The following is a 27161-nucleotide window of genomic DNA, read 5'->3' on the forward strand; positions in this document are numbered from 1 at the left end:
ATAGCGAGAGGTTGCTAATGGTGACTGCCGATGATTGATACATGCACAAATGGTGTCTGACATGGCTTTTGTACTGTAAGGCTGCTAGCTAACTGTTCCTCCATTATTTCCTCCCCTCGTTGTTCAGCTTTGTTCTGGCAAGGACCAGGTATTGATTAAGAGGTTGCTAAGCAACAGGCTTAGTTGCCACAGAAGCGTGCAGTGGAGAACAGAAAGCCAGATGCAATGTACTGCTGTGTTACAGTATGGCTTTCCTTTAGCTGCAATCCTTAAGTCATTTTAGAAAAAGCTCAAGACCGCAGAACAGAGTGTATGCATTTCATTAAAATCTTAAATGTACAAGCATGTGTCCAGCGAGAACCGAACGGGAAACATAGCAGGAGAGAAATACTTCCAAAACCAGTGGCTTCTCACTTTAAAATTCTGTAAACGTAAATACAGTATGTGTTATATGTCACACCGCTTGAAAAAGTCACCAACTTTTACACCACTGACAAAGACTCCAACTCGGAAAAACACCACGAGAACCACAACAGACCTTTTCAATCGCTAACAAAAGTCGAAATGTAGGCTGGAATCAGAAAAATTTGGAAATGCAATAATGTTTGCGTAGTTTGTTAGAAAAGGAGAACTATTGATTGTCCTGTTGCATTGTTTATTTGAATGCCCTGTTGTGTAGTAGCATCGTGCTCAAAACCGTTGGAACTACTCACTGCTGGATCCTGTGCAGACTGTCGTAGGTGTTCTCATTGAAGGAGTATGTCTGGCTTAGCTTTGTAGTTTCATTCCAAAAGTGTGGCTCATGAATCGCTGAGGGTTTAAAGAGGAATATCTCTTGACTGGATACCTCTTGAAAAGCATGACTTTGTAGTGAGACGACGCTAACGCATGCTTTCAGGACTATATTTGACTTCATTCACAGGGATTCGGCCATCCCACGATATGAGTAGCGGGCATTCATCAGCGTTCGGCAGCTCCTCTGGCTTTGCTGCACATTGTGCAGTAACAGCTGTGTGGTTGAGCTGTTTTCACGGCTGACATCACCGAGAAGTCTTGATGTTTTGTTGGAGTTAAGGCTGTGTGCTGCCAACTTCATCCAATGGGAGGCTTTTAAAGTTCCTGCTGTCTGAGAGCTCAAGCCTCTCGGGCATTCTCTCGGAGCTGTTTGAAGCTGTCGGCTCGCTCCTGTTGCACTGCTCTCTACTCTCTTTCTCTCACACAGCACCACCAGAAATTACGTGAGAAAAATTACATTCTCAAAATACGAGTATCGTAGATATTGATTGAAATTTTATATCTAGCTCTGAAGATTTATAACAGTTTTTACTGTAAAATTGTATTATGAAGTCGTACATTTTTTTTTTTTATATAACAAAACATAAATTATAGTCAAGCTTAAAGGCTCTGTATGTACAATATTTAGAGCATTAATATAGCAGCAAACAGTGCATTGCTTCGTAAAGTTATAGTGGAGTGATGTCTACCTGAGCAGAGAATGAAGGGGCTCTCTCCCTCAGTGGTAATATATATGGTCTTAATATCCAATTTATCACCATTAAAAGCAGTCTTTTACGAACTGTACCTTTTTAGAAACTCCATTATTGCATTTTAGTGTAAAGCATCTTGTTTGAATCAACTTGATGGTGGGTGATACATGTGATACACCATAAATGTCTCTTTGAATCAATGAAATATAGGAAATGTGTTTTTTTTTTTTGTTTTTTTCCCAGTACCCAGAGTGCATACTTGTCTATTTAAATTGGGCAGACAGATGGTTTTGTTTCTGTGCTCTCAATATGTAAATAATGCATATTTTACCAGAACCCAATGGTTTAAATTTGGGGACTCAAATTCATTGTTTGCACCCCACAGGTTCCTAAAAATAAAATGCAGATCTCACATTTGCCTTCCCCTGTAGTCACAAAGGGGGCTGAACAATTGTGACTCAAGGCCAGCTATTCTTCTCAGAGATGCATGTTCGCTGTTGCCCAAGGTGAAAATAGGAGAGTGAGCCAGCTATTGTTTTTGCAAGAAAAATGTCATCTCTGTTCTCGTTTCTGTTTTTGAAATGAAGGTCTGTGCACACCCTGCTGTGCATGAACCGTAGAATAATGATACAGGGCTGAAGTGTGATGCTCCGTCGCCAGTCAATGCCATATCCTGTCAGTAGGTTGGTGAAAGACTGAAAAGGTTATAGAAGAGTACATTGTAAGAAGATACGGGGGAGGAAACTTATTGAAATCATGTCTTCTTTGAAGTTGCGGATGTCTCCGTCATGACCCGTGCCGCTGTGAGAGCACATGATGTTGAAAGTAGTAAATGAAGCAAGAGAGCCAAGACTGCTATGGACTATGGTCAAATAAAGGGGTGCAACTGGTCATAAAACGCATAGTTTTGATTGTATCACGTTTTTTTTTTCATGGATCAGCAAATGAAAAAAAGGGGGCAAGTAAAATATATATATATATATATATATATATATATTTTTATGCTACAGATTCAAATTGCTTGTCTTTGAAAAGCCATATCGGTTGATGCCGATTTAGTTTTGTTATAGCAGCTGGTATGCAAGGCCAGTCCTTAAAAATCTCTTCAACCGCTCCAAAGTCAGTAGAAGGAGAACGCTTGTTATCCTTTACTTACTAATGACAAAGTCAAAGGATATTGTTGATGACGATAATACATTAATTAGTTAATTAGCAATACGCCTATTAGGAATATTCTGGTGAATAATCAACTAGGGTTCGTTTCCCCACTCGTCGAATGCTGTGATTTTATATTTCTCTAATAACTTCATCTTCTCTCGGTCTCTGTAACTCTGGTTTTACAGCTCACATTTCAGCAATTCATCTTTTTCTATCGGAGAGAGTTGAACAGCTTGTTCTGTTATTTTCCGCCCATCACTGCTGCATTTCAAATGAGAAATCAAATTTACTCTAACTGCTTCCCAGACTTGCACCAGTGGGTTTTTAGAGCTAGATCGCCGAGTGCCTTTGTAGGGAGTCATGCACAGTGACACATCAACATAATTATATTTTTGTTAGACCAGTGCATGAGCAGGCTGCATTGGGTCTCTTTTATTAAACATGTAATAATAGCCATAGAGTGTTGTCCACATCTGATATGATGGCAGTTCCTCCACACTGGTCACACAGTCCATATGGTTGTATTACTTTTGTGTGAGAAAATCCTTTTGTGTTGTGTGGGAGGATTTTACTCAACAGTAACAAAACTTGATTCACTTAAAAAAAAAAAAAGAAGGCTGCTCACCCACCATTAGTCTGTCTGTCAGTGGAGAGTTGCTGCTTTGCATTGTCCAAATGAGGCCTGAGCTGAATATGTTGTGCTCCGATTGTCATGCACTAGCACTCTCCAATGGAGCAGTGATGCCTTGAAGGAAAGTACAACTGTAAGGCTGTATGACTAATGCTGCTCACTGTATGTCGGGCTCTGTGCAGAGTTTAGGTGTGAGACTTACAGCAGCCTCCAGTTAGTCATAATTCAGGTTTGACAGACAGGTGGGACTTCACGGTTTAGAAGGGGAAATGCAAAACCTTCTCACAAATTTTAAATTGGTCATAGTATCCTTTTTAAGAAACAGATATGTGGTAGTGTGCAGATGAATATTCGCACTTACTAAACGTTGTCTTTCTTGCAACCACGTATTTTTATCCACTTACTACTTGGCACGTGTATGGTCAAATAAACCAGTTGGAGGGCTGTGGGGTAAATGTTTGCTATATTTATAAACAACCTACCCACTCCCTCTCACACTACTCCACTTTGCAGGGTGAATCTACCCCGTGGTTCATTAAGTACAGCGCATAAAGCAAACAACCCATGGCTGCTTCATTGTTTACCCATAGACACAGTAACTAACCAGTACTCCTACATGTATACTGGGAAAATACAACATGGCCCCAGTTGTTTTGTATGTCAGACAGTTTGATGTCAAGTTGAATCCACAGACTAATGACAACCTACATGCTCCTCTTTTACAGGCCTCTTGTCATCTGTTGAGATCATCTGGTTTGTTGTATCTGATTAAACGGGATGTTAGCACGGTTTGTTTGGACTGGTGTGAAAACTGTCAACTATTGAGCACAAGACCAAACAACTGCTACTAGAACATTTGAAAAAGGTGTCGTTCCACCTCCAAGCAGACTAAACTTGCAATTAGTTTTTACCCTTAAAGACAGAAATTATTGGTTGAAAACAACACATCATTCATAACATCTCTGTACAAATATTGATTTTAATGACTATATTTACACAGATGCACACACTGTAACTAACACACACAGAAACATGGACACACACCAAGTGCGTTGATTACCATTTTCGCACTCACAGTAGGAAAGTGGAGGGCAGGTTGGCTCTGACTTCCTCTCTGCTGAGATCCCCCTCACGTCTTCTCTCTTTCTGATCTGACTCGGTTCCAGCTTCTGTCGTCCTGGTTTCTTTCGTTTTCTTATTGACTTTATCATACAGCTCAAATTAATGAAATGAATCTGTCAATGAATCATGTAAAGCAGCAATGCCAGAAATTGCCTAACTTCAGCTTCTCATTGGTGAAAATTTGCTGCTTTTCTTTGTCTTATTAGATAGAAAACTGAATACTGACAAAACAAGGAATGTGAAGAAATTGCAATAGACATTTTCTATCAACATCAGATAGATAATAGTTAGTTGCTTTAACAGTGAATGGCCTTTTTCTGTCCAATTTAGATAACATATTGAATATTACTTGCATCTCACTTCACTGGCTAAATGTTTTTAGTCTTTAGGGCTGAATTTCAAACCAAAGGATTTTTTTGTGTAAATGGTGTTTTTTTACACCATGAGGAAGAAGTACAGTTCACAGGGGACATTGTTTAAAAGAAAAAACATTTTTACGAAAGAGCAAGGCTTTAAAACATCAGCTTCAATGTAAAAATATCAAAATGAATTAATATGTGAAAAACTACTCTTTATACTAACTGTTTTGTTGTGCCCACCAATGCCTCATCTCTTTTTTTTTTTTGTAACTGAATAATGGTTTGCTGCTGCCTCTTTTGTCTGAGCTGAGAGTGGAAGTGAAAGGGGTCTGACCTCCCCTCCTCCTCCTCCCCTCCTCCTCCTCCTCATCACCATCACCCAGTCTCTTTCTCCCAATCCTCACCCCCCTACTCTGCCATTGCTTCTCTTGATGGAGTTGAAAGATACAAATCTGAGGTATGTTGTAAGCCCGGGTGCCGATCAGGGCTGCCCACTGCTCCTTAATACTAAGGATGGGTCAAATGCAGAGAATACATTTCATGTATGTATGTACTATGACAATAATTGAATCTAATCTAATGGTGTGTGTGTGTGTCTGTGGTTTGCCTGGCAACAGGTGAAAAGGCTGAGATGAGACGGTTGATAGTAGTGTGGTTTTGATTATTTATTTATTTTTTACCTCCCTCTCGCCGGCACCTCCTGCCTCCCTCATCATCACAAGCTGCCTTTTGATTAAGGCGTGGATCACTTTGACCCAGCGACTAATAAGTAAAGCAGTCACCGTCGTAAAAAATGTATGAAGCTGATCTGCAATTTAAAAAAAAAAAAAAGGTTAGATGTTGTTGACATTAAAGTATCGGTGCCAAGTGTGACATCTAAACAGCGCAGGTTTAATGGGTTTATCTCCACTTGCACCTGTTCACATTTAATTGGTTGCACACGCCATTATATGTTTTGTTGTCTGTTTGTGAGGAGTTGGCGGTGGAAGAGATTCGCCTGATGTCAGAGGTTGATGTGGGTGTATGAGTCATGACGGGGGTGGTGGCGGCTGGTCCTACGGTTTGACGACATTGCCTGCTGGAGCAGATGGTTTCCGTCACCATGGAGGGGTGAGCACAGTTAGCGGTACAGTGAGAGATGCTGTTCATTTAAAAGTGTCTGATTGTCGGTATGCTCGGTAACTCTAAGAGGCGTTCAAGGCAGCTCTGCATAGTTACAGTTCCAAGCAGAAGTAAGAGGCAATTCAACTTGTTTTTACAAAAGCCTTTCTACAAGAATACACTCTGGAGGAGATTAATGCATTTTAATGTTCGGAGCTATTCAATTTAAACATTTCCACTCCCTCCCACAAGTTTCCATAAATGGATCATGACGTATCCCTGCTTCACATTGTTTGGATAGAAATCAGGCGAGATTTATCCTGCATTTGCTTTGGCACCGGCAACGTTGGGCACTGCCAAACCAGCCTTTTTGTCCACAAATGCATTCATAACACACTAGTGTTAGCTTTTTGTGTGCCCCAGTATAATCAACCTGTTGACTTATGTGTGCTAGATCAACCTTATTATTCAGTTTTGCTCTAAAGAACTTAAAGGCATCTCTCCAGACATTAATGTGTTTAATTTGATATTGAATTATTTATTGAGAGGATGTATTTCATTGCTTATTTAAAGGTGCAATCAAATTCATGCATGAACTTCAGTTGACCGTGATAATTTCATTAGGGCTGTTTCGGCTTGAACATTTACCCTTCAAACTGGAACATGTTTTTGAAAGGTGTTGGCATTTTCCAGGCATGGGAAGTCTATTCAAAGATGCAATGGAGTTGCATTATGGGACAAGACCAGACCGGTGCGAATCCAACACTGTGTGGCACACTTCAGAAAAATTGTGGATAATGAAAACCATAGGCACAGAGATCCACATTCCCATAAAAACACTTCCAGAAAACAAATAAAGATTCCTCTTCATTCACCTTTTTTATTGCTGCATACTGTAAATGTGTGTCTGTATGCGTCTAAGAGAAATGTATTGACGCAATAATCAATAGGTGTTGCAGAGGGGAATTTAATGCGTGTGAATTTCCTTTGTTTTTAAATGAGAAATCACAGTACCGGTAGTTATGTTAACAAATGTATCAGACTATGCATCAGGAATGTATTTAGTCTGAGACCGAGCCAAGACCTTGAAAATGCAGTCGATTACGAGATGAGTGATCTTTTAGACTTGCGTCGAGACCAAGAACGGTCTTGAGTACTGCAACACTGCTGTCTGTTATTATTTTTGATAATTACTACAATCTACAATCCTTCTTTTTACTTGATGAAATCGAAATGACGTTAAGTCATCTTGTCAACCATTTCACATTGCAGTGGTGGGAAAATACTTCCACTGAGAGAAAGTCAACTTTGTCCCCATTTTGTTCATATGAACTAGTTCAGTGAGGTTGTCATAAGCTCAGGGCATTGCTGTATCACCTTAAAGAGGGAGGGTCTCATTATGAAAAAGACAAATCATATTTTTCCAGTAAGCCAACTCATATTTAGCAGTTAATAACTTTAGTAAGCACTTTTGATAACTATGGTGTTATTGAAGTAGTAAATATTACTTGGAAAAATAGGATATTACTACTAAGATTGATGACACACATCAGAGTGTGATTATAGAGCGATTTTAAAAAGAGGTTCTCCTTGAGGGAAAAGAGCAGAATTTATCTCACAGACTGACCTAGTTTTAAAATACCAAATATCTTTACTGGAACTGGGAAGCTTTGAAGGGGCTCCCCTCAGGCTTCTGCAGGGGGAGTTGCTGCACTGTGGTTGCCGCCAGCAAGTACAGCAGGTGGTGTGAATGTGAGAGCAGAGCTGTTTTGATTAAATTGCTAACTTACAATGTGTGGCATTATTGTATGATGACATTGTGAGGTTTTATTTTTTCCAACAAATCAATAATGACTGTTTATGAGTAGAAGTCCATTGCAGAGGCATCAACTATATCACTTAAAATATTAACTTTACACCAGGCTGAAAAACATAGTTTCATCCATCTCCGCTGGTTAACTTTAAGTCTGCTGCACCTCTGATCGTCCTCAGTGTGTCTGTTAGGTTCGGTCAGCTCTGCAACAGTGATGTCAAGATGCGCGGACCACACCCTGAGGGCATTGCTACATCACTGCAGCGAAGCGAGAACTTCAGCTGATGTGAAGGTGGTTTTTAACAGTTGGAAGCGCTAACTGTTGTGTATGTATGTGTATATGTATATATATATATATATATATATATATATATATATATATATATATATATATATATATATATATATATATATATATATATATATATATATATATATATATATATATATAAGTTTAATTGTTTCTTGTAGTGTGAACAGGCAGAATTACATTATTTTTTGTAACATAAACATTTTAACCATTTTATATCAATTATACATCTCATAAACCACAGGTTACACAGAGAGTGAGTTGCATCTACTTATAAAATAATAAGAATAAGATAATAAGAAATACTTTGATGACCCTCTCTACATGAGGCAGTTATACACATACCTGCAAACTTGTCACCTTTCGGCAAAATTCGCCGTTTTGAAATGAAAATATGTCATCCACGTAAATCGTGTAGATCCGAAGAGTTTTTGTTTTTGGGATGGCCCAGCGTTTCTGAGATCAGAGTGAGACACAAAAAAAAAAATAAAGTTGTGCTCTTCGCAAATAGAAGATCTTTGACGTGTCGAGTCTTGGGCAATCAGCGTTAAGATGTCTACAGCGCCGTAATTTCCCTCCCACCAGTTTGTTTAATGGGAAGCTAGTCACCGTGCTAACACGTTAGCTAACGTTGTTGGAGACAGCTAGTGAGATTACTGGCAGCGGAGAGTCCGTGGCAGCGTGTGATGTCAGACAGGAGAGCGGCGAGTCAGCGGCTCTGCAGTTCTACCTACCGACACCTCACTACATATAAGGAGAAGACAATGGAGATTTTATCCAATTTGTATTTTAATTAAAAAACAAGTGGCCGAATGAGTTTCCTCCGTAGGGTGGCCGGGCTCTTGTTTATATTTAAGGGTTAAGATATACGTATAGAAAGTATATCCTCCAGTTAATTATAATCTACATAGTTATGCTTATAGTTATTGTTATATGTTTTTTAATATAGTTATGCGGTTATAATCACTGTCACACTGGAGAGAGGTGTGCATGTTCAGGTTTACCTGGTGGAAACATTATTCCAGTGTTTATCTTGGACTAACAGTGACGTCTCCTCAAAGTAAAGTGGTATAACAGTATGACATAATATGGTCAAATAAAAATCAAATCAAAAGGCTGGTACATTATACATATTATGGTTTATTATTAGTGTAATATTATGAAGTGAAATTTAGTAGTAGCAAAACAATATTCAGTATAGTACAGCAGTATTGCATATTGTAAGTATTAAGTCTACAAAATACTTTATTTATTTATATATATATATATATATATATATATATATATATATATATATATATATATATATATATATATATATATATATATATATATATATATATATATGTGTGTGTATATATGTATGTATGTATGTATATATATGTATATGTGTGTGTGTGTATATATATATATATATATATATATGTGTGTATGTATATATATATATATACACACTACCGTTCAAACGTTTGGGGTCATTTAGAAATTTCCTTATTTTTCAAAGAAAAGCATTGTTTTTTTTCAATGAAGATAACATTAAATTAATCAGTAATACTCTATACATTGTTAATGTGATAAATGACTATTCTAGGTGGAAACATCTGGTTTTTAATGAAATACCTACATAGGCGTATAGAGGCCCATTTCCAGCAACTATCACTCAGTGTTCTAATGGAACATTGTGTTTGCTCATCATAGATGACTAATGGATCATTAGAAAACCCTTGTGCAATTATTAGCTTCTCGACGAGTGACGCTGTTGGGCACTGACTCGCCCGTCACTGTGCGCCCCCCCCCCCGCACTGGTGTCACCTTTTTCACTTTTACAGGTCTGTATACATATTATTAATTTCTATCCATACTAAATTTAAATGTATAGTTTTATACTGTATAAAAGCCATCAGAAATATATAGCTCCATCTGTTTTCCATACTACCTCTGGAGGACACCAGATATGACATTTTATAATCCTTCATAATGTGTCTCTAATTAGCTTACTGTAAGTCCTTAACATTACATACATATCATACATTGTGATTTTGGTGAAGTCACGATAATGTGAAAGTGCTAAAATTGATGGATACTTTTTTTTAAAGGGATCTTAACTTTTGTAGGTTTCTGTCGTGGAAAATCCTCCAGGCGTTGATTGATCTAAAGCCACTTTCAAACTGAATTATTTAAAGTGGGACATGAACTGATGTCTTCACTCAGGGAGCAGCCACCCAGGAGCATCAGGACATCTGCCACTGCTCTGACAACTAACATGTGTATCAACAAAGAATATACTGCACACAGAGTGCATGTTTTTGTCCTTGAATGTTCTGCACACCTCGTAGGTTGTTCCGGACATGTAAAGCAGTGTTTATCACATGCAGAGGCGTGTTAAAGGAGTAATTACATGCATAGAAATTGTTCTAGTTTGCTAAAGCTGAAAGTGTGAGCCAGTCGAGGGTGTCTCTCCCACTCATTTTTTATTTAATTTTTTTTATCAGAAGATTCTTAAAAATTAACACAGATTATGCATTCGCCTGCCTCAGTGTTTAAGAGTAACACAGTGTATGGACTGTAATCTCACGTAAATCAGGATTTAATGCTCATTGTTTCTTGGATGCAAGAAAAATCGACTGACATCAGAAATGTACTGGGATCATGGCAGAGTGGCTGTCTGAGGTTGTTGTTTGATGCCAAGTAACCTTTAAACACTTCCTATTATTAAAAGTGGCATTTGACAGGCTTTCAACACCAAGCAATAACTCAAGCATTAAATGGTACACAGACTTTTGCAGATACACTTACCAACCGTTTCAGTGTCACGTTTATTTGTAAAATAGTCACATTGAAAGAAATAGGCATGGTCGTGGCACTAACTTCACAGCACTAACAAACACACAGTTTATTTAGTGCACATGCATCATGCTAGAGTCAAAGCCCTTACGATAATCACGGTTCTTTGCACATAAACTCAACCTGTCCGCGTGAACTGAGAAGCAGTTTGTGTTGCTTCAGTGTAATTTTGGATGTGATGGTTGTGATTCCATCCAAAAACAAACCCAATGCACTGTGGTTTTTTCTCCAGGCTCCGAAGAGGCTAATAAACTAAACACAAGCTATTCAACCAAATAAACACAGCAGCACACACAGTGTATAGCTACACACACAGGCACAGACTGTAGTAAAAGCTGAATGGCACAACAGTGCACATCACGGCTGGTTTTGAAGGCTTTTGCAGCTGTTGACGAAGCAGCAGAAGCAGTTCATGTGCAGAGACAACTCCACTGGTAAAGCTGCCGATGTTCAGCCTCTCGGTTTGATTGCTCCGTCTTCTGTTAGCTTGTCTTTCATATGACATAGTTGTACTTCATGTGATGTCCTATCAAATGCTATTTGGATATCATACATGCTAAGTTGATCTGGATCATTCTGAACTATATGAATACAAGCTTCTAAAGCGGTGTAAAGGTAGATGATTCACCCTCTGTTACCCCAAACTTATCAAATCCGGTGTTTGTAAGCCAGCATTGTGCAGTAAAGATATAAACACTGTCCTGCGAGACAGTCCCAACCCACCTGTTCTCCTCCCACCCAATGACACATCACAGCTCAGCACATGTTACAAGATCTTCAAGCCAATAACTTACGTTAGCGGGGTGGGCATGTAATCAGGCACTACTCTTTTTCCCTCTGTCTCCCTCATCCCTCCTCTCTCCATCTGTTTTCCTTCATCCTACTTGACAAAGTGCAGGGCCTCAGCCGCCACCACAGAGCCTTTGCTGCTGTCGAGGCTGGTGACCAGCTTGAAGCCCGATTTTAGTGCCAGCATCACTGTCTCTAGTTTCAGACAGTCAAGTGTGCACAAGAATGTGCTGTCCTCCTTCAGTACGAGCCGCAAGCCCGGCTCCGACTTGATGAAGTGTCGGAACTGGATCACGTTGGATGACACCACGAATTCTTCCGGAAAGCCGTCCAGGCGGCTCTTTGAGATCTGCACCAGCCGCCCTTTGACCTTGTCGATGAAGGTGGAGTCACTGCAGTACACCTTGAGGCCCTGCGACCTCTCATGGCTGTCCGTCATCTCCAAAAAGGCGGCCTCCCGCTGGGCCGCCCTCTGACTTTCCCAGTCAATCACGGCTTCCACCAGTTCACTCAGACGGTAGAAATCAGCCTCCCGTCGCAGGAGCCCTACCTCCCGGAAGTCGTCGGGCAGCTGGAGCTCTCCGGTTCGGAGGTAGTTGAGCACATGGCGAAAAACTGGACCGTCTCTATCAATGAACGGGTTGCCCATGGAATCGGTGTGCTGAACCGGCTTCTTGCCGTTGGCCAGCTCTTCCAGAAAAGAACCCTGTTGTTTGACAAGGGTGGTCCGATGGGCAGTGTACAGGAACCCCCCCACATTGATGGTGATGGTACCTGAAGAGGGTTTCTTGAAGCTCTTGCTGGGCTGCAGCAGGTCCGGATTGATGTGCCTCAGTTCACTTTCCATCCTTCTGAGGTTCCATTCCATTCTCCAGTCACCCTCTCCAGCCTCGACCCAGCCGCCTCAGAGCTGGTATGTCTGCAGCACAAATCAAGTCTGTTTTTTTTTTTTTTTTTTCCTTCTCTTCTGGATCTGCCTGTGTGAGTCTGTGCTGCTGCTGCTGGGGAAATGAGAAGGTGTTGTCAGCTGTCGTATAGTGAGAGTGAATGTGTTTGAGCGTGTGATGGTGGATGGGTGAGTGCTGTCTGGCAGCGGAGCTACAGTGAACTGGGAGCTGAAAACAGACTGGCTCTGTGTGCTGCTCGGTATCCCTCCTCTCTCTCTCTCTCTCTCTCTCTCTCTCTCACTCTCTCACTTCCTTTCTCTCTTAGAGGTGGGTGGGCAGACCGCGTCACATTCAGGGAGGAGAGAGAGGGATATGAGCGCAAACAGAAGAGCACGGACTCCAGGAGCTCTTTCTTACTCTCTTTCCTTAATTATCGTTTAGAAAAAGGTGCTGAGCTGACACACTCACACATACATACATACACACACACACACACACACACACACACACATACACACACACACTCTCACCAGATGGAGGGGGGGTTGCTTCCATCATTTTTGTGGTGTGAAATTGTCTCCGCTTGAGTCTGAATATGAAACTCCTTTTGCAGCCTAATCCATCTGGGTGCTACATGTGAACGGGGATCTGTTTTGAAAAGAAGTCCATTTTTTTCTGTTTCATCTCTGGTTGTGACAGGGAGAAGTAGGCTGCGAGCCTTACTTATGTAAATGAAAGCAACAGGGAATGCATTTATATATTATATATGCATATCCTGTTTTTTTTTTTTTTCTTGCAAGGTAACAAGCAGTCCTCTGTCTATCTGAAGGTTGCCTGTGCATTGATAGAGTGTGTGTGTGTGTGTGTGTGTGTGTGTGTGTGTGTGTGTGTGTCCGCTGTTCTTAGGAGGAAATGGGCCAATTACAGTCAATGGTGGTCTGGTCGTGGAGGAACGGTTATGAATTGGCTCTTGCTTTGGCCTGGAAAGAAGTAGAAAATGACACAACACTGATTCAAAATGCAAAACCAATCTGCACTCGTTTGTTTATGCTGGAGTCTGACCCCCAACAGCAATTCTGTTTAATTCATATTTCAGTCCAGATGGTTTGTCACCTACTATATTTGTTTACACCACGGAGGCAATGCCAGTCAATTTGCATGATTTATCAGAACAGGAGTCTGACCATGACAAAATACCTGCTTTGTGGCAGTATTTGTCACTGCAGGGCAGCAGAGACTGTGGGCTGGCTTTGCAAGAATGTTTATAGATGGACTACTCTGTTTATTCACACATTTTACTGAAGATTACTTGGATGTACTGAACATTGCAGACAACAGTAGCAGGGTACAGGGATGATTGATTAGATTTAGGGCTGTGATTCTTTTTTTTATTACAAATTCTTTTTTTAAAATCATTTATAAATTGTGTGGTCTACAAAACATCAATAAATAGTGAAAAATGTCCATCCCAGTTTTTCTCGGTCCAAGGTGGTCTCTTCAAAATTGTTTTGCCCAACCATCATTTAAAATCCCAAAGATATTCAATTTGTTAATCAAACAATTAGAAAATACTCTCATTCAAGATGCTGGAACTAGTGATTTATCGAAATCTTTGCTCTTGAAATTATTTACTAGATTATCTCAATGGTTGCAAATTGTTTCAGCTCTCGTTAGATAAAATACAAATGGAATGATGCCAATTAAATTGTGCTTTTTTTATATATATTGTTAATGGGACAGCAAGCTTCAACTGCCCTCGTGTTAATTATGTAATTGACCATGTTGTTTCAGAAGATGCACTTTATCTCTGCACTGTACCCAGATAGGGCCACCGCACTTGATTTTTGTCAACTAGGAAAATCCAAGATTTTATGTGAGCAGTTTGAGATGTTTTGACCCACATCACTTGTATACATGTATCTATGCTTGTCTGTGTGCCAGAGCATGAAATGCATATTCAAGTTTTTACTTTGAGGGATCAGACAATCATGGAAATAATACTTGCCATTTTACAAACTAATTCAAAATAAAGTGATGGCACTTTGTTGACTGCAAATTCTCATGAAAAGAAACCGTAAGCAACCGGTGTTTTACATTTGTGCAACAGGTTGTTAACTAGTTACACCGCAGCTTAGGGCTGTAAATGTGCTGTAAAAAGTGCATTTCAGAGGAATTGACTGAAGATTAATTTGAACTGAAACGATTCAATTCAAACTCGGCGGGTTTACTGCTCTCTGTGTCTATGTTTATCTGGGAGAAGATCCCAGAGTGACAGCTCACTCTCTCTGCTGCGATTTTCTAATCATAAGCGATTAGTGGTATCATCATCAACAACACTCAATCGGAATTGCAAACGAGGCCAAAATGCAGCAGAGAGGATTGTGGGAGGTTTGACCTGCTTCCTGCCGTTCATTAAAACTGGCTCATCGTGGCCGATCGTTATCTTCAAAGTCAGTGAGAATCTGTTGTCACAGCTGTTTTGTCTCTCATCAAACTGACAGCTCAGGATGTTCATATGAAATTCCCAAATTTCTGTGGGCAAGGAATCTCCTTCCTTTTTTAAAGGTAGTGAATTATTCATAGAGCTCCTCCAAGAGCTTGTGGTGTAACATAGCGTCACGGGCTGCTTTGAAGCTTGCATGGCAACCACTTAAAATAGGGTTTTATGTGAGCTCAGAGCTGTCAAGCGCTTGCTTTAATTATTATGGAAGTCTACTGTATATAGGCTTTGTGTGTGTCGGGTAATGCTCATCGGATGGATCAAACTGATTCTTTTATTTCTTTCAGTGTAGCAATATTGTCACATAGGCTTTAATGATTACTTTTTATCTTGAGCACTTGATATTGACACATGAAATCTCCTGTGACCTCCAACCATGTGGGAAATAAACGAGTTGAACAGGGATATAGGAAATAAAACCACTTGAACAGGGATATAGGATAAGCACTTGATTAAAATGAAACCACAGCGAATAGAACAATCAGTCATTGGACCGAAGAATCCGACAAACTCAGTTGATCCTTTTTTAAATGTCCTCCTCCTAAGGTTGACTATTGCACTCATTTAATATTTTTATTTATAATCAAATACCTGGAAAACTGAAAAATAATGCAGATAGCAAAGGTGGTCCAGGTTATATTAGACTACTGAGAACAGAATAGGTATCTAAATCATCATAAATAGTTATAATAATTAAGTAAAAGATCAACAATTATATAGAGATGAATCACGCACAAATGATGATTGATTTAGACAATAAGATTATGGAACACACAGCCACATCATACATGAAACTATTTTTAAAAATTGCTCAGTAATCTTCATTATTTTCTTCCTGTTTACCTATTTTTAAGGGTGAGAAATAGATTTAATGCAATCTAATCAACTAAGGATTACATTTTTTTTCTTCTTCTTCTGCGACTAGCTCTTTGGACTCACTTGTTGCACATGGATGCTGCTACTCTATGTACACTCAAAATGAGTGGGCTGAGTCCAGACATCGGAAAATCACTTCAAAGTTAATGAATGAAATCATTACATTTCCTTAATGAAGCAGCCTGTGGGCTTGGTAGAGATGAGCTCTAATGGAAAATTATATTCGGAGATCCAATCAGTGACTTCACCCTCCTCTTTTATTGCTTCCTTGTTGTCAATCATGTGTAGACAACTCTGTCTGCGACATGTATTAGGATGAAGTTATGCCAACGTCTATGTAACGGATGCTTAAACTTAGAAATGTGCACATGCATCGATTTAGAAATGTGATTGAAAGACATACATTTATTATTTTTGATTTATGTATTATCTAACTTGGTGCACAGTGTGAAAGGGAATTGGCAGCGTTTCCTCAATTGTGTTGCATTCGCAAGGTTTTTCCAGCAAGGCTAGAGCAGCTATTATACACAACCATTGTACTTTTTACATCAGCTATATATTTAACTCATTGCATAAACATGTAATCCATCGATATGAGAATGGTAGAGATGTATTTACATTGATCATACTCAACAGACTTTAGAATGGCATTATTAACAACAGTTAATATGACAACATCCTAAACACAGGGAAATAAAATAATACCTCCAGTCTATATAAATCAAAACCAATCAACTTGTAAATGCATCTTTTGAACTATATTTTGGTTGACATTTTCAACTTAAATGTGTGTTGACATGGGCTACACAATACTAGAACTGGGTCTTAATGACATTTTATAGTCACATATTTATAGAGAGTTTATGTATTATTCATATTGTTTTCTTAAAATAAAGGTAATTTTCTCCATACAGTTTATTTCATTGACAAGTGCAGTCCAGTTATCCTTCTTTGGAGGGTTTGCCTGAAGCAATTTCCTTGTGATGGCTTTCCTGCTACCAGCCGAAAATTTCTCATACATTCAATATTGGTCTAATTTTACAGGCAATCTATAAAGATGCAACACAATTTAAATTCATGGCAAAATAGCATATTGTCAATATTTTGTATTCAAGGGAGTGATCACATCTTCGTAGAGGAGACCCCCTGACTTTACTGTAGTCCACATCCTGCCTGACGGCCACCTTGCCTCAGATCTTGACTCCGATCTGAGGCAAGAGTTTGTTGTTTTAGAGAAGCGAAGAAATCGTACAAACAAGTCTTATAGGAGAGTGATCTTGGAGCGGAGAGAGCCAGGGTCACAGGAATAGCCTGAGGCAAAGTAACCGAAGAAGCTTATGCAATTCGTGTGTGTGTGTGTGTGTGTGTGTGTGTGTGTGTGTGAGTGTGAGAGAAGAATTATTTTTGTAGACACTGAATAAAGCCTAAGGTTAGTAAACCTTCCAAATAAAAAAAGGAAGAACTGTTATGCTGCAACAGTTTTACAGTACTGAAGAGCAGCATCTATATAGCATCCTGATGAAGGTCTTTGACTGACATATTTGTATTTATTGCTCTACCCCTAGTGTAATATATAGGTTGGAGTGTTGAAGAGGCTAGTTAATCCATGGACGGTGATGGTGGATGGAGGCCTGGTGGGCGGCGAGCTGTTTGTTGTGTTTAACATTAGGAAGGTCAGAGCTTTGAGGAAAGGGCCTGAGAGCAGATGGAGGTAAGAGATGAGCATGAGGGGGTGGACAAGTGACCTCCTCATCCTCTCAGCTGTCTCTCTCCTCCTACTGTCTTCACTCAACCCCTTTTCACTTCTCTACTCTTTAAGAATTAGCTTAGTACAATGCCTTGCCATGTCTTTAAATGTAGTTAATACAGCTCTTGCCTTTTCCATCCAACTATTTATTTATGTTTGCTTTTCATTAAACTGCCTTTTTTTAATTCAGGAATAAGATTATTTTAATTAAATGAGGTTGCGTAATCCTGATGCTGATCTCACTATTATTATGGCAAACTTCAATACGCTTATTTACCTACTTTACTGGAGTAAGTGACTGCATTGACTTAAACGTTTTAGCTTTACTGAGAGAATATGTCAATCATCACACGTCAGATTTAGGAGCAACTTTTGTTCTTCAATTCTTTTGTCTTGATTGCAGATTTGAACTTGGAGACAAACGTTTGTTCTGAAAGAGCAACGCTTGATGTCCACCGTACGCACAAAGGTCATTTCTCATTTTTACTTGCTGGGTCTCTTTTTGCTCAAGCAGCATCTCTGAAGTGTAAAATTCACTTTAATGGCTTGTGTGATCCCATCCCACCTAGATCAGAAAAAACCCAAACCATACTCAACCCTAGTGAGCTGTGGGTATCACTCTGAACAGGGACCTGAACTTCAGACCCCGAGGCAGCTGTAATAAGTACAGAATAATCTATCATGCTAACATATAGTAACTATAGTGGTTTTCAAATGCATTCAGAATAAGGTATTTTAAATGTGAAACAAATAATTAAAGTTTTGGAGAATGTGCTTATTCGCTTTGTTGGTTAGTTTGCTGGTTGCCTGTCGACCTCAGAATGACAACAGGAAGTTTCTACGCCTAGCCATTAAATGGTTTTGTTCAGAACACACTGTAAAACCACAACCTATTGTTTTTACACTTCTGTTTTTGTACAGATTAAACAAATGAAATAGAGGTTGTTGTGGTAAGTGGATTTTGTTACATCTGGACACATCTGTTTCCAGTCTTTGTGCTAAGTTGAGCGAAGTGTTTTCTCCCAATGAAGACTTTCTCCACCTGACTCATGCATTGTTGTGCCGTAAAGCGTAGGTGAAAATTGGTGAACGTGAAAAATGCTTTTCGTGTGTGTGTAAATGAACGCAGGAGCAGCTGAGTGACAGAATTGAAATTCACCATGTGGCTTTATCAAAACAGTTGTGATTTTAACGATGAGCTGTTAAATCGCAGCCTCAGCTTTTCTTCATCAGATAGACTAATACAAGCTCCTGCAGCTCTGAATGATGGGTGCGTAGGAGAATTGGGATGCTGAAGGTGTGGACCAAAACATTGATCTAGCACTTAAGAGTTTTAGAGTGAAGCCAGCGTGCAGGAGTCTTCTATTTATCTCAAGTGTTCCTCCCACTCGCTGAAGCCTTGAGCCAGTCCACATCCGATATTAGTCCTTTCTTTCTCTCTATCTATAGTACGTGTGTCTTCCCATGTGTCTCCCAACGGGAGGACGTGAGTTGCAGGAGGGAAACAGTCCACGTTTCTTTATGGCCTTGATGAAATCAAACGGGGTGTTTGACCATGACTACTGCACAGCGGCGATGTTGGTGTGGACACATGTTTCTTGTGTGTGGGTGGGTTTTTATACGTGTGGCTGGCAAGTGCTCTCGCACTCGCCAGCCAATAATTGCACATAATTGCATCCATTTGTGGAAAAGGCAAAGATGAACATTAGTGAGATCTGTGACACGTACTGCAAAGCATTTGTTGCCTCCAAGATTAAAGACGGACTCTTAAAGGAGTGCTTCGTGACACGTGATGTCAAGTGGCATGTGATGGTTACTATGGTGACCGTGGCACCTGCATTTTGTTCAGCTGTGGTTTACACTGAATACATCAAGGCATTTTTTTTAAATTATAGATGAGGCTGCCGATACTCTCTCCCTTAGTTGCACACAAAACGCAAGAAAAAAAAGAAAAAACACAACACTGAATCGATCCTTCTGTCAAGGCCTCGGTAGCCAAAGCCTGATGCATTATAGTTTATTCCTCTGTGCCAGAGAGATCTTCTGTCCAAAAACTATAAAAAATGCATAAAATGAGGCACACTGTCTGACATTTTCCTTCATTGCAGTGAAGAATGGCTCTGTGGTTGTTTTGGTGTCAATACCACACACACCATGCTGCTGTAAATAAAGCACACCAATTATTCTGCAGTCAAAGAAAACTACATTATTTTTTCAAAGGATGGCTAAAAGCTACAGTGCATTGCTGTTTTTGCAAATTATGGAGTCTGAAAAAAAGATTAGGAACCACAAAAGGAGTTTAGAAGTTACAAGGTTATGTGAGAGGAGCACATTGTGGGTTCGGGTTGTTTGATGGGATTTGTTGACGATAAGAAAAACATAGAATAAGATTAGCCTTATCCTTGCAGTTAACAGTTTAACATTTGGTATTTTGTGTATATTTCTAGTTGTTTCCCATACATTGATTTAAAACACAGAGTAATCAACCAGTTTTGCCACTGATGAGGTCAATCCAATGCTTTTAATTAGAATTTTTTTAAAGGATAGTCAGATAGTGACTTTACAAGCACAACTTAAATAAATGGAGACATACCTAATTAATTAATACAAAAATGTATTTGCTACTGGTAGAGATGGTTCTCGTGCATCCAGTGTCTCATGTAGGAGGACCTCAATAAGACGGGAGCAGCATACACCGTACAATACCTCCCCTTGTTATAATCACATTATCTGTGGAAACACAGATTAGGGACTAAAAGACGCAACAGAGCAGATGAAGCGGTCTGACGGGTGATCCCGCTGTGCCGACGTCATCAGATTCCTGATGCTGCTTCAGAAGACGCTTGAGAGGGAAAGGCGTCTTTTCTTTGCATTTCGCCCCCACGTGAGCGAGGGAAGTGTGAAGACAACACATGCAATTGGCATGTATTCCCAGAGTGTTTACCAGACCGGATTTGACACTTGAAGATCCCTATCTGTTTATGGATATTGTAAGAGTTTTCCAATAGTTTAGACAGCGCCTCAGCGCCCTCCACAGTTCACCTGGACCTTTTCATACCTGTTTATTGTCAAGGCCTTGCCGCCCATTTGTTGAACTCTACCGCTCCCTGTTGACTTCCTCTCTGTCTTTGCCATTCTGGTGTTTCTCTCTCTGCTGGTTTTATTAGCTGGTGGGTGTGAAATGTATTGCTTCTCAGACCTTTTTATGTGTCCAGATAAATACAATGCCAAAATCATGCAACAACGCACAATAGACGGAGCTGCTGCCAATATAACGCCAACGCTCACCAACTGGACTCGTCATTCTGATTTGGAGTGAAGCACAAGAGGCATCAAGTGTTTTGTGCAAAGGTTCAGGGTTGGACAGATGAATATTTGGATAAAGCACCTTATGAAAGAACGCCTTGAAAAGTAAATGCAACAAATGAGAATGCCATGTTCAAGGTAAATCAGAAATGGATCAAAATGTAACATTAAGAGGAGTTGTGAACAGTTTATGAAAGACTTACTAGCATAGCTGTAAGAAGTATTTAGATCCTTCAGTTAAGTAGCTGTACCAATACCACAGTAAAAACAATACAATGACAATAACAATGTCCTGCATTTAATATTCTACTGAAGGAAAAGTGCATAAATATTATCAGCTAAAAATGTACTTAACGTATCTATTATCCTTAAGGAAAAATGACTGACCATCACACAAGAAAAATCTGAGGGAAGTTATTTAATGGGGTGAAAAAAAAGAAAAGCTAAATTCTTCTCCTCAAATCGGTTCTCATTGTTTGACTTTTTTCTCATCTTTTTGTGAACTGCTAATACCTCGACATCTTAAATGTGACAAAGAGCCTCAACCAGACCTCTGGTTTCATCCATAGCAACGTGCAGCAATGTATTGTATAAACTACTTTTAATCGAAAAAGGTCACTTATAACTAAATATATAGTACGCGACTACATACTGTATATTTGATAGATTAAGATCTGTCAAATATACAGTATGTAGTTGCGTAGAAGTGCAAAATAGCATGAAATAATACTTTAACAATGTACAGTACTTTAAGTGAATGTACTTCCAATTACTTTCCACTCATTGACTGGACGAGAAGACTTTTTTTTTTCATCAGTATCTTAATTGTTTGTTAAACGCAGAACACTAAACTCATTGACATGTGGTCTGTGTTCATCCACTTTACTCGGTACTTTGTAGAGGCACCGATGACAGAAATCACAGCTGCAAGTATTTTTGAGGCTGCTTCTGCCAGCTGTGCACACCTGGATTCAGGCCATTTCTTTCTAACAGATGCTCTCCTGCTGTGTCGGATTGGATGGCGACGCGTTGGTAAATTGCAGTCTTCATGTCTGAACACAGATTTTTTTTTTTAGCCCCAGTCTGAACTTGCCTGCGTTGACACTGTATATGAAGCGTTAATTGAGGTGCTGTTGCATTTCATCATATTATATGAAACTTCTTTCAGCTATTCATTATCAACAGAAACTAACTATGATAAGCTTCATGGATGTAGGAGTATAACAAGACTGTAATATTGTGCTATAATTAGCTTTGTTAACTAGCTTTGTAATGGATGCTAAGAAGAATACAATGTATTAGAGCTGCAGGTAAAGTCAAAAAAAAAAAAAGATCGTCAGACAGATTAAGTTTCAAACAGAGAACAGCATTATCTTTCTATCGTTTCAGCTCTACAATGTTTTTTGTAGCATAATAGTTTACGATTTAGAGAAATCAATGTTTTTCTGCTCAGAAACTGTGAGCTATATGAGACCACTGGAAGTCTGTGTTCATGGTAAAGCTTCTGTCCCACAGTTTACCTGCTTATTTATACCCTCCCTCTTTGCACAAAGAGCCTCCACTCTCAGTGAGAGACTTCCTGTGGATTGACACTCTGGTTCTTTCCAGCCTTCATGACTGTTTGGTAAACGGCCATGACGTGTCCCTAGAGATGGAACAAGGCATATTTGAGACCATAAACTCCCGTTTACAATATTAAGTGAGGTAATGAATCAAGTGAGAAGTAGGATACATTTTTGTATACAATCTGACTTATTTTTGCAACCAGAGAAGTCGCCCCCTGCTGGTCAGTTGAGAGAATGCATGTTTAAGACACTTTAGCATTGGCATCACTCTTTAGTCCCGACCTGTTTATCTCACAGTTTACCAATAACTTTGTTCATGGACTCTGTCTCTCCTTCTTCGTTTTGTTTAAAACCAAATAATAGCCAAATCATTTCTTTATAATAGTAGGTTTACATTTTTTTTTATTCACTGGACTTATGTGCACATGTGTTTCTTTCTTCTGTGTCATATTGGATGGATGGTAGAGGTGTGCTAGATTCACATGTCATCACTGCACAATTCAGGATGGTTGTAAGATACCATGCACTTGCATTATGAAGATTAGGCGTTCATATTTGTTTTGCTTTTCAGGTACTTCTGTATTATTAGGTGCCAGTTGGGATGTATAGCTACGATATGATTGTAAATATCCCATAAATCCTGCCCAAACTGTTGAATGTTGACACATATATTATGTTGGGTGTATATTGGGGTGTTTTGCTCAAAGTATAACAATATAAGTATAATTTATATTTTAAAGTGTGTCTGAATCAGGATGCAGCAGCTGAGTCACTGTCTTTCATTGTAGAGGGAATCAGTCTGGAGGGGATGGTGGTGCACCGAGCTGAATGCAGACCGGTCGTCAGTGACGACTACATGAGGCTGAAGAAGTGGGTGAACTTTTGTAATTGTTCAGCTCGGAAACGCTTTATGATTGAGTTGGAATAATGGAATGTAGCAAAGAAAATTTATCAATTATTGCTTAAATTATATTATTGTATATGCTGATAATATGGTTGCTTGCCAGTTTGACATTAGGGTGACATTGTCCACCAACTTTGACTGTGTGAGCATCATTGACGTAAACACAGAGTTCACCACCTCACGTCTCATCCCTCTCATCCCTCCCTTTCCTTCCTCCCCTCCCTATTCCCTCCCTTTCCTTCCTCTCCTCCCTGTCATCCATCCCTTCCCTCTCATACCTCCTCCCTCTCATCCCTTATCCCTCTCATCCATCCCTTCCCTGTTATCCCTCCTCCCTCTCATTTATCCCTCCCTCTCCCACCATCTCGGGTGCACTTAATCAGATCCCCGATAACTTACTGGACAAAGAAATGTACAGTTTAGTCACAAACGTTACGTCTCCCACACGCACTTATAGCAGAACTCAAACTGCACCATAAATTACATTTGAGCACTATGTTCACCATCTTTTTAAGCTGATAACGTCATAAAATATGACTTCAGACATTTGAAGCTTCCATCGAAAACCTCAATCAAAGCTTCAAATGTAAAAACCAAATGTCATTTTAAGATACATAGATAGATGGATGCATTGCCCTCTGGACTGGTTGTGACCAGGCTGTGTGTGGGACACAGGCGCACAATGTAGACATGATATTCATTGTATGTCGCAGCAATTCCAGGACATTGTTTCACCCCCTGGACGACACAAAATCTGTTCAAGTGCGAAAACTAAACACTCAAGTCCACTCTGCCTTTTTAAAATGGTTTCTGTCTCTTCTCCATCAGAATCCGTTATTCCAGCCAGTTAGTGCATGCTATTGCTATAGCAACCACATCACTGTGGAAGATGCACTGCCACAATACAGCCCAAAGCAAACACAACAGTTTTTGTGTGTGTGTGTGTGTGTCTGTGTGTGTGTGTCTGTGTGTGTGTCTGTGTGTGTGTGTGTGTGTGTGTGTGTGTGTGTGTGTGTGTCTGTGTGTGAGTGAGTGAGTGAGAGAGCCTGTTTCTGTCCGTCGTCAAATTAGTCAGACAAATTACAGGAACGCTGATGTGCAAGAAAGGTTTCCCTCCTGACACTCACACTTTTAAAAGATCAACATCTGTGTTGATCACCTGGCTGCTGATTCTCTGAGACGTTACAGAATGGTACTGCGGTGTCGTGGGGAGTACATACTGAACTTAGATGTGTAGACTTGTATTTCCTTTCGGACTTGACAAGGAACGTTTTCACTTTTCAAATCTCCCGTTTGGGTGGCAGCTGACAAATGTCCCTCCATATTGTGTGTGTGCGTGTCAAATCATATTGCCATATAAATGTGCATATTGGAGAGGAAAAACGCAAACAAAATACACTTGAATGCTTTAAGACACATAATTAAAATAATGTTTAGATGAGTTATATTTGTTTTTCTTCACTGATTGTCACTATTATGGATGTTTTTGTTTATGCATGTTATCTGTTTTAATTGCTCGTTAAAACATTGCAGATGATATAGGACTCATCTACTAAGCAATAAGAGAAATGATAAAAAAAGAAATGCTTAAATATATTTTACACATGTCTTCATTAGCACACCAGTCTATGGTTAATGTGTTTATGAACACATCAGGCAGCTACATTGCTTTGTGTATAATATTTCTTCCAAACTCATAATCTTATCTGTTTGTGTGGCCATCAGTTTAAATGAAATGCGTTTAATGACCAGTCGAGATGAACGATGAATAAATAGAAAGCAGAGCAGCTGCCTTCACGTATTTGGTTACGGTAGTTTATCCTCACGGTGCTGACAGTTGTCTTCTTGCTTACAGGCACATCTGTCAGCAGAGATCAAGTTAGACCACAGAAAACACAAAGTAAACTTTCTCTCTTTCTCTCTCTGTGTGTGTGCATGTATGTATCTCTCTCTCTCTCTCTCAGGCTGCAGCTTAAAGAGTCCACGAAGCCTCAGCGTTTCTCACAGCAACTGGAGAAAGCTGTCACTACCATATTCAAGCCTGTGGCCAACCACGATTTCAATGTGAGAACTTGCGTGCGTGTGTGTGTATGTGCGTGTGTCTTCCTGCTTTCAACCTGTCTAATGTGAATATTTTCAATTTTTCTCAATTACCTTTTGAAAATGAGAAATATTTCTGACACAAATTATAGTTGAATCTAGATTAATATTTAGTCCATGAACTAAAGATGAAAGTAGTCGTTAGTTGTAGTCTCTTTGCTTGTTAAGTCGTAGTGATGTCAGAGGCTTACATGCTACTTACTTTTAGCAGGAAGCTTTTGTTACAATCAGCAGCGTTCAGTTTGAAAGACTTAACAGGCAAGGAGGGTCTAACAAAAGAGGAGACTGGATTATGGGAAATGTAGTATCCAGTGTTTTGGGGTCTGACATATCGTTGAGACAAAAAGTAATATTTTGGCTTCTGCTGCTTCAGTTTCTTTTTTGTTCATTTTTTTTTTGTTAGTTCTTCAGCCTAATGAAAGTGCAGACAATAAAATGAGAAAATATGTGTTTAGTACATTTTAATTTAACGGGCAGCTTAAAAAAGAAAGTACAATGGAAATATGAGCTAAATACTTACATTATGACAAAAAACAATCTGATAGAGCCTAACTTAAACTGATCAAACTGTGACATTAGAATCAAATGGTCAGATGTATTAGTACTATTACAAGTGTCATTATTATTGATATTAGTTGTATTAACGACAAGTATGAATCTCAGTTGGAGCACGAGAAGAAGAAGAAGACAGACGGGAAAATGGTGCGAGCTGAGCGGCAGATCGTATTGGACATGCTCTTCTCTGCCTTTGAGAAGCACCAGTATTACAACATTAAGGACCTAGTGGACATCACCAAACAACCTGTTGTGAGACACACACACACACACAACACCAGCGTAGCTGAAAAAAACACAATACACCTGCCCACTATCCACCTTGCTTTGTTAAATTTGAACAAATCGCCCACGGCATGACGTTCATGCTTGTTCACACTTTTTTTGTGGCTGAAATTTGGGCCAACGCACGCACACACACGCACACACACGCGCACACACACACACACACACACACACACACACACACACACACACACACACACACACACACACACACACACACACACACACACACACACACACACACACACACACGGACACACACACGGACACGGAATGAATCGATTCAGTGCAGTGGATTCGTTCCAGCTCGCAGAGAACAGCAATGTGTAGGTGCTGATGAGACCTCGAGGTCCTCCTCTCCCGCTGATTGCATCTGATTGCATAACCATCGGCTGAGTAGGAGTCAAACGCTGCAATACACTCCACACCATCACTTTTCCCTAAAGCACTTGGCTAACACTCAAATTAACTGAACTAAAGTAACCGAAATGCCCATTATGAAAAGCAGGTGCAGTGGTACGTTCCTACCAGCTCAACAGAGACACCCTGTGGGCGTTGGAGAGAATAGCGTCTCACACAGCTCCTCATCAGTATTAGACTTTAGGTTTTTGTTGGATTTATGCCTGCTCATGAAACAAAACGGTACTGTCACAACAGAAATTAAAAGTCTAAGCATATTAAAATGAGCAGCAATGCTGCGTACAAGCCACCATTTAGTATATAGGTAGTGTAAAACTGGTCAGGGATCTTATTTATGTCTCCATTCAGACTGACAAGATGGGGACAATTGCAGCTTCTAGTCAGTCTTCAATTCACAAGGAG

General features: G+C 39.7%; 2 protein-coding genes across 2 annotated transcripts in view; one reads left to right on the forward strand and one right to left on the reverse strand.

Moving 5' to 3' along the window:
- The window catches only part of LOC306747664 (general transcription factor IIF subunit 2-like), a gene marked incomplete at its 5' end in the record, with an annotated part of 34462 nt that overhangs the window by 5758 nt on the left and 1543 nt on the right, over positions 1 to 27161 (forward strand). Inside the window, 3 exons of the mRNA XM_079230733.1 lie at positions 23284 to 23365; positions 25364 to 25463; positions 26163 to 26306. Coding sequence (XP_079086859.1) covers positions 23284 to 23365; positions 25364 to 25463; positions 26163 to 26306 — 326 coding nt within the window. The remainder of the gene's footprint in view (positions 1 to 23283; positions 23366 to 25363; positions 25464 to 26162; positions 26307 to 27161) is intronic.
- Positions 11706 to 12482, reverse strand: kctd4 (potassium channel tetramerization domain containing 4; the record flags this gene model as incomplete). The annotated part of the gene is made up of 1 exon (XM_079230732.1): positions 11706 to 12482. One exon carries the CDS (start codon positions 12480 to 12482, stop codon positions 11706 to 11708), a length of 777 nt encoding a protein of 258 aa, XP_079086858.1.

This window comes from Taurulus bubalis (genome assembly GCF_910589615.1).
Source record: "Taurulus bubalis genome assembly, chromosome: 15".
NCBI classification, from domain to species: Eukaryota; Metazoa; Chordata; class Actinopteri; order Perciformes; family Cottidae; genus Taurulus; species Taurulus bubalis.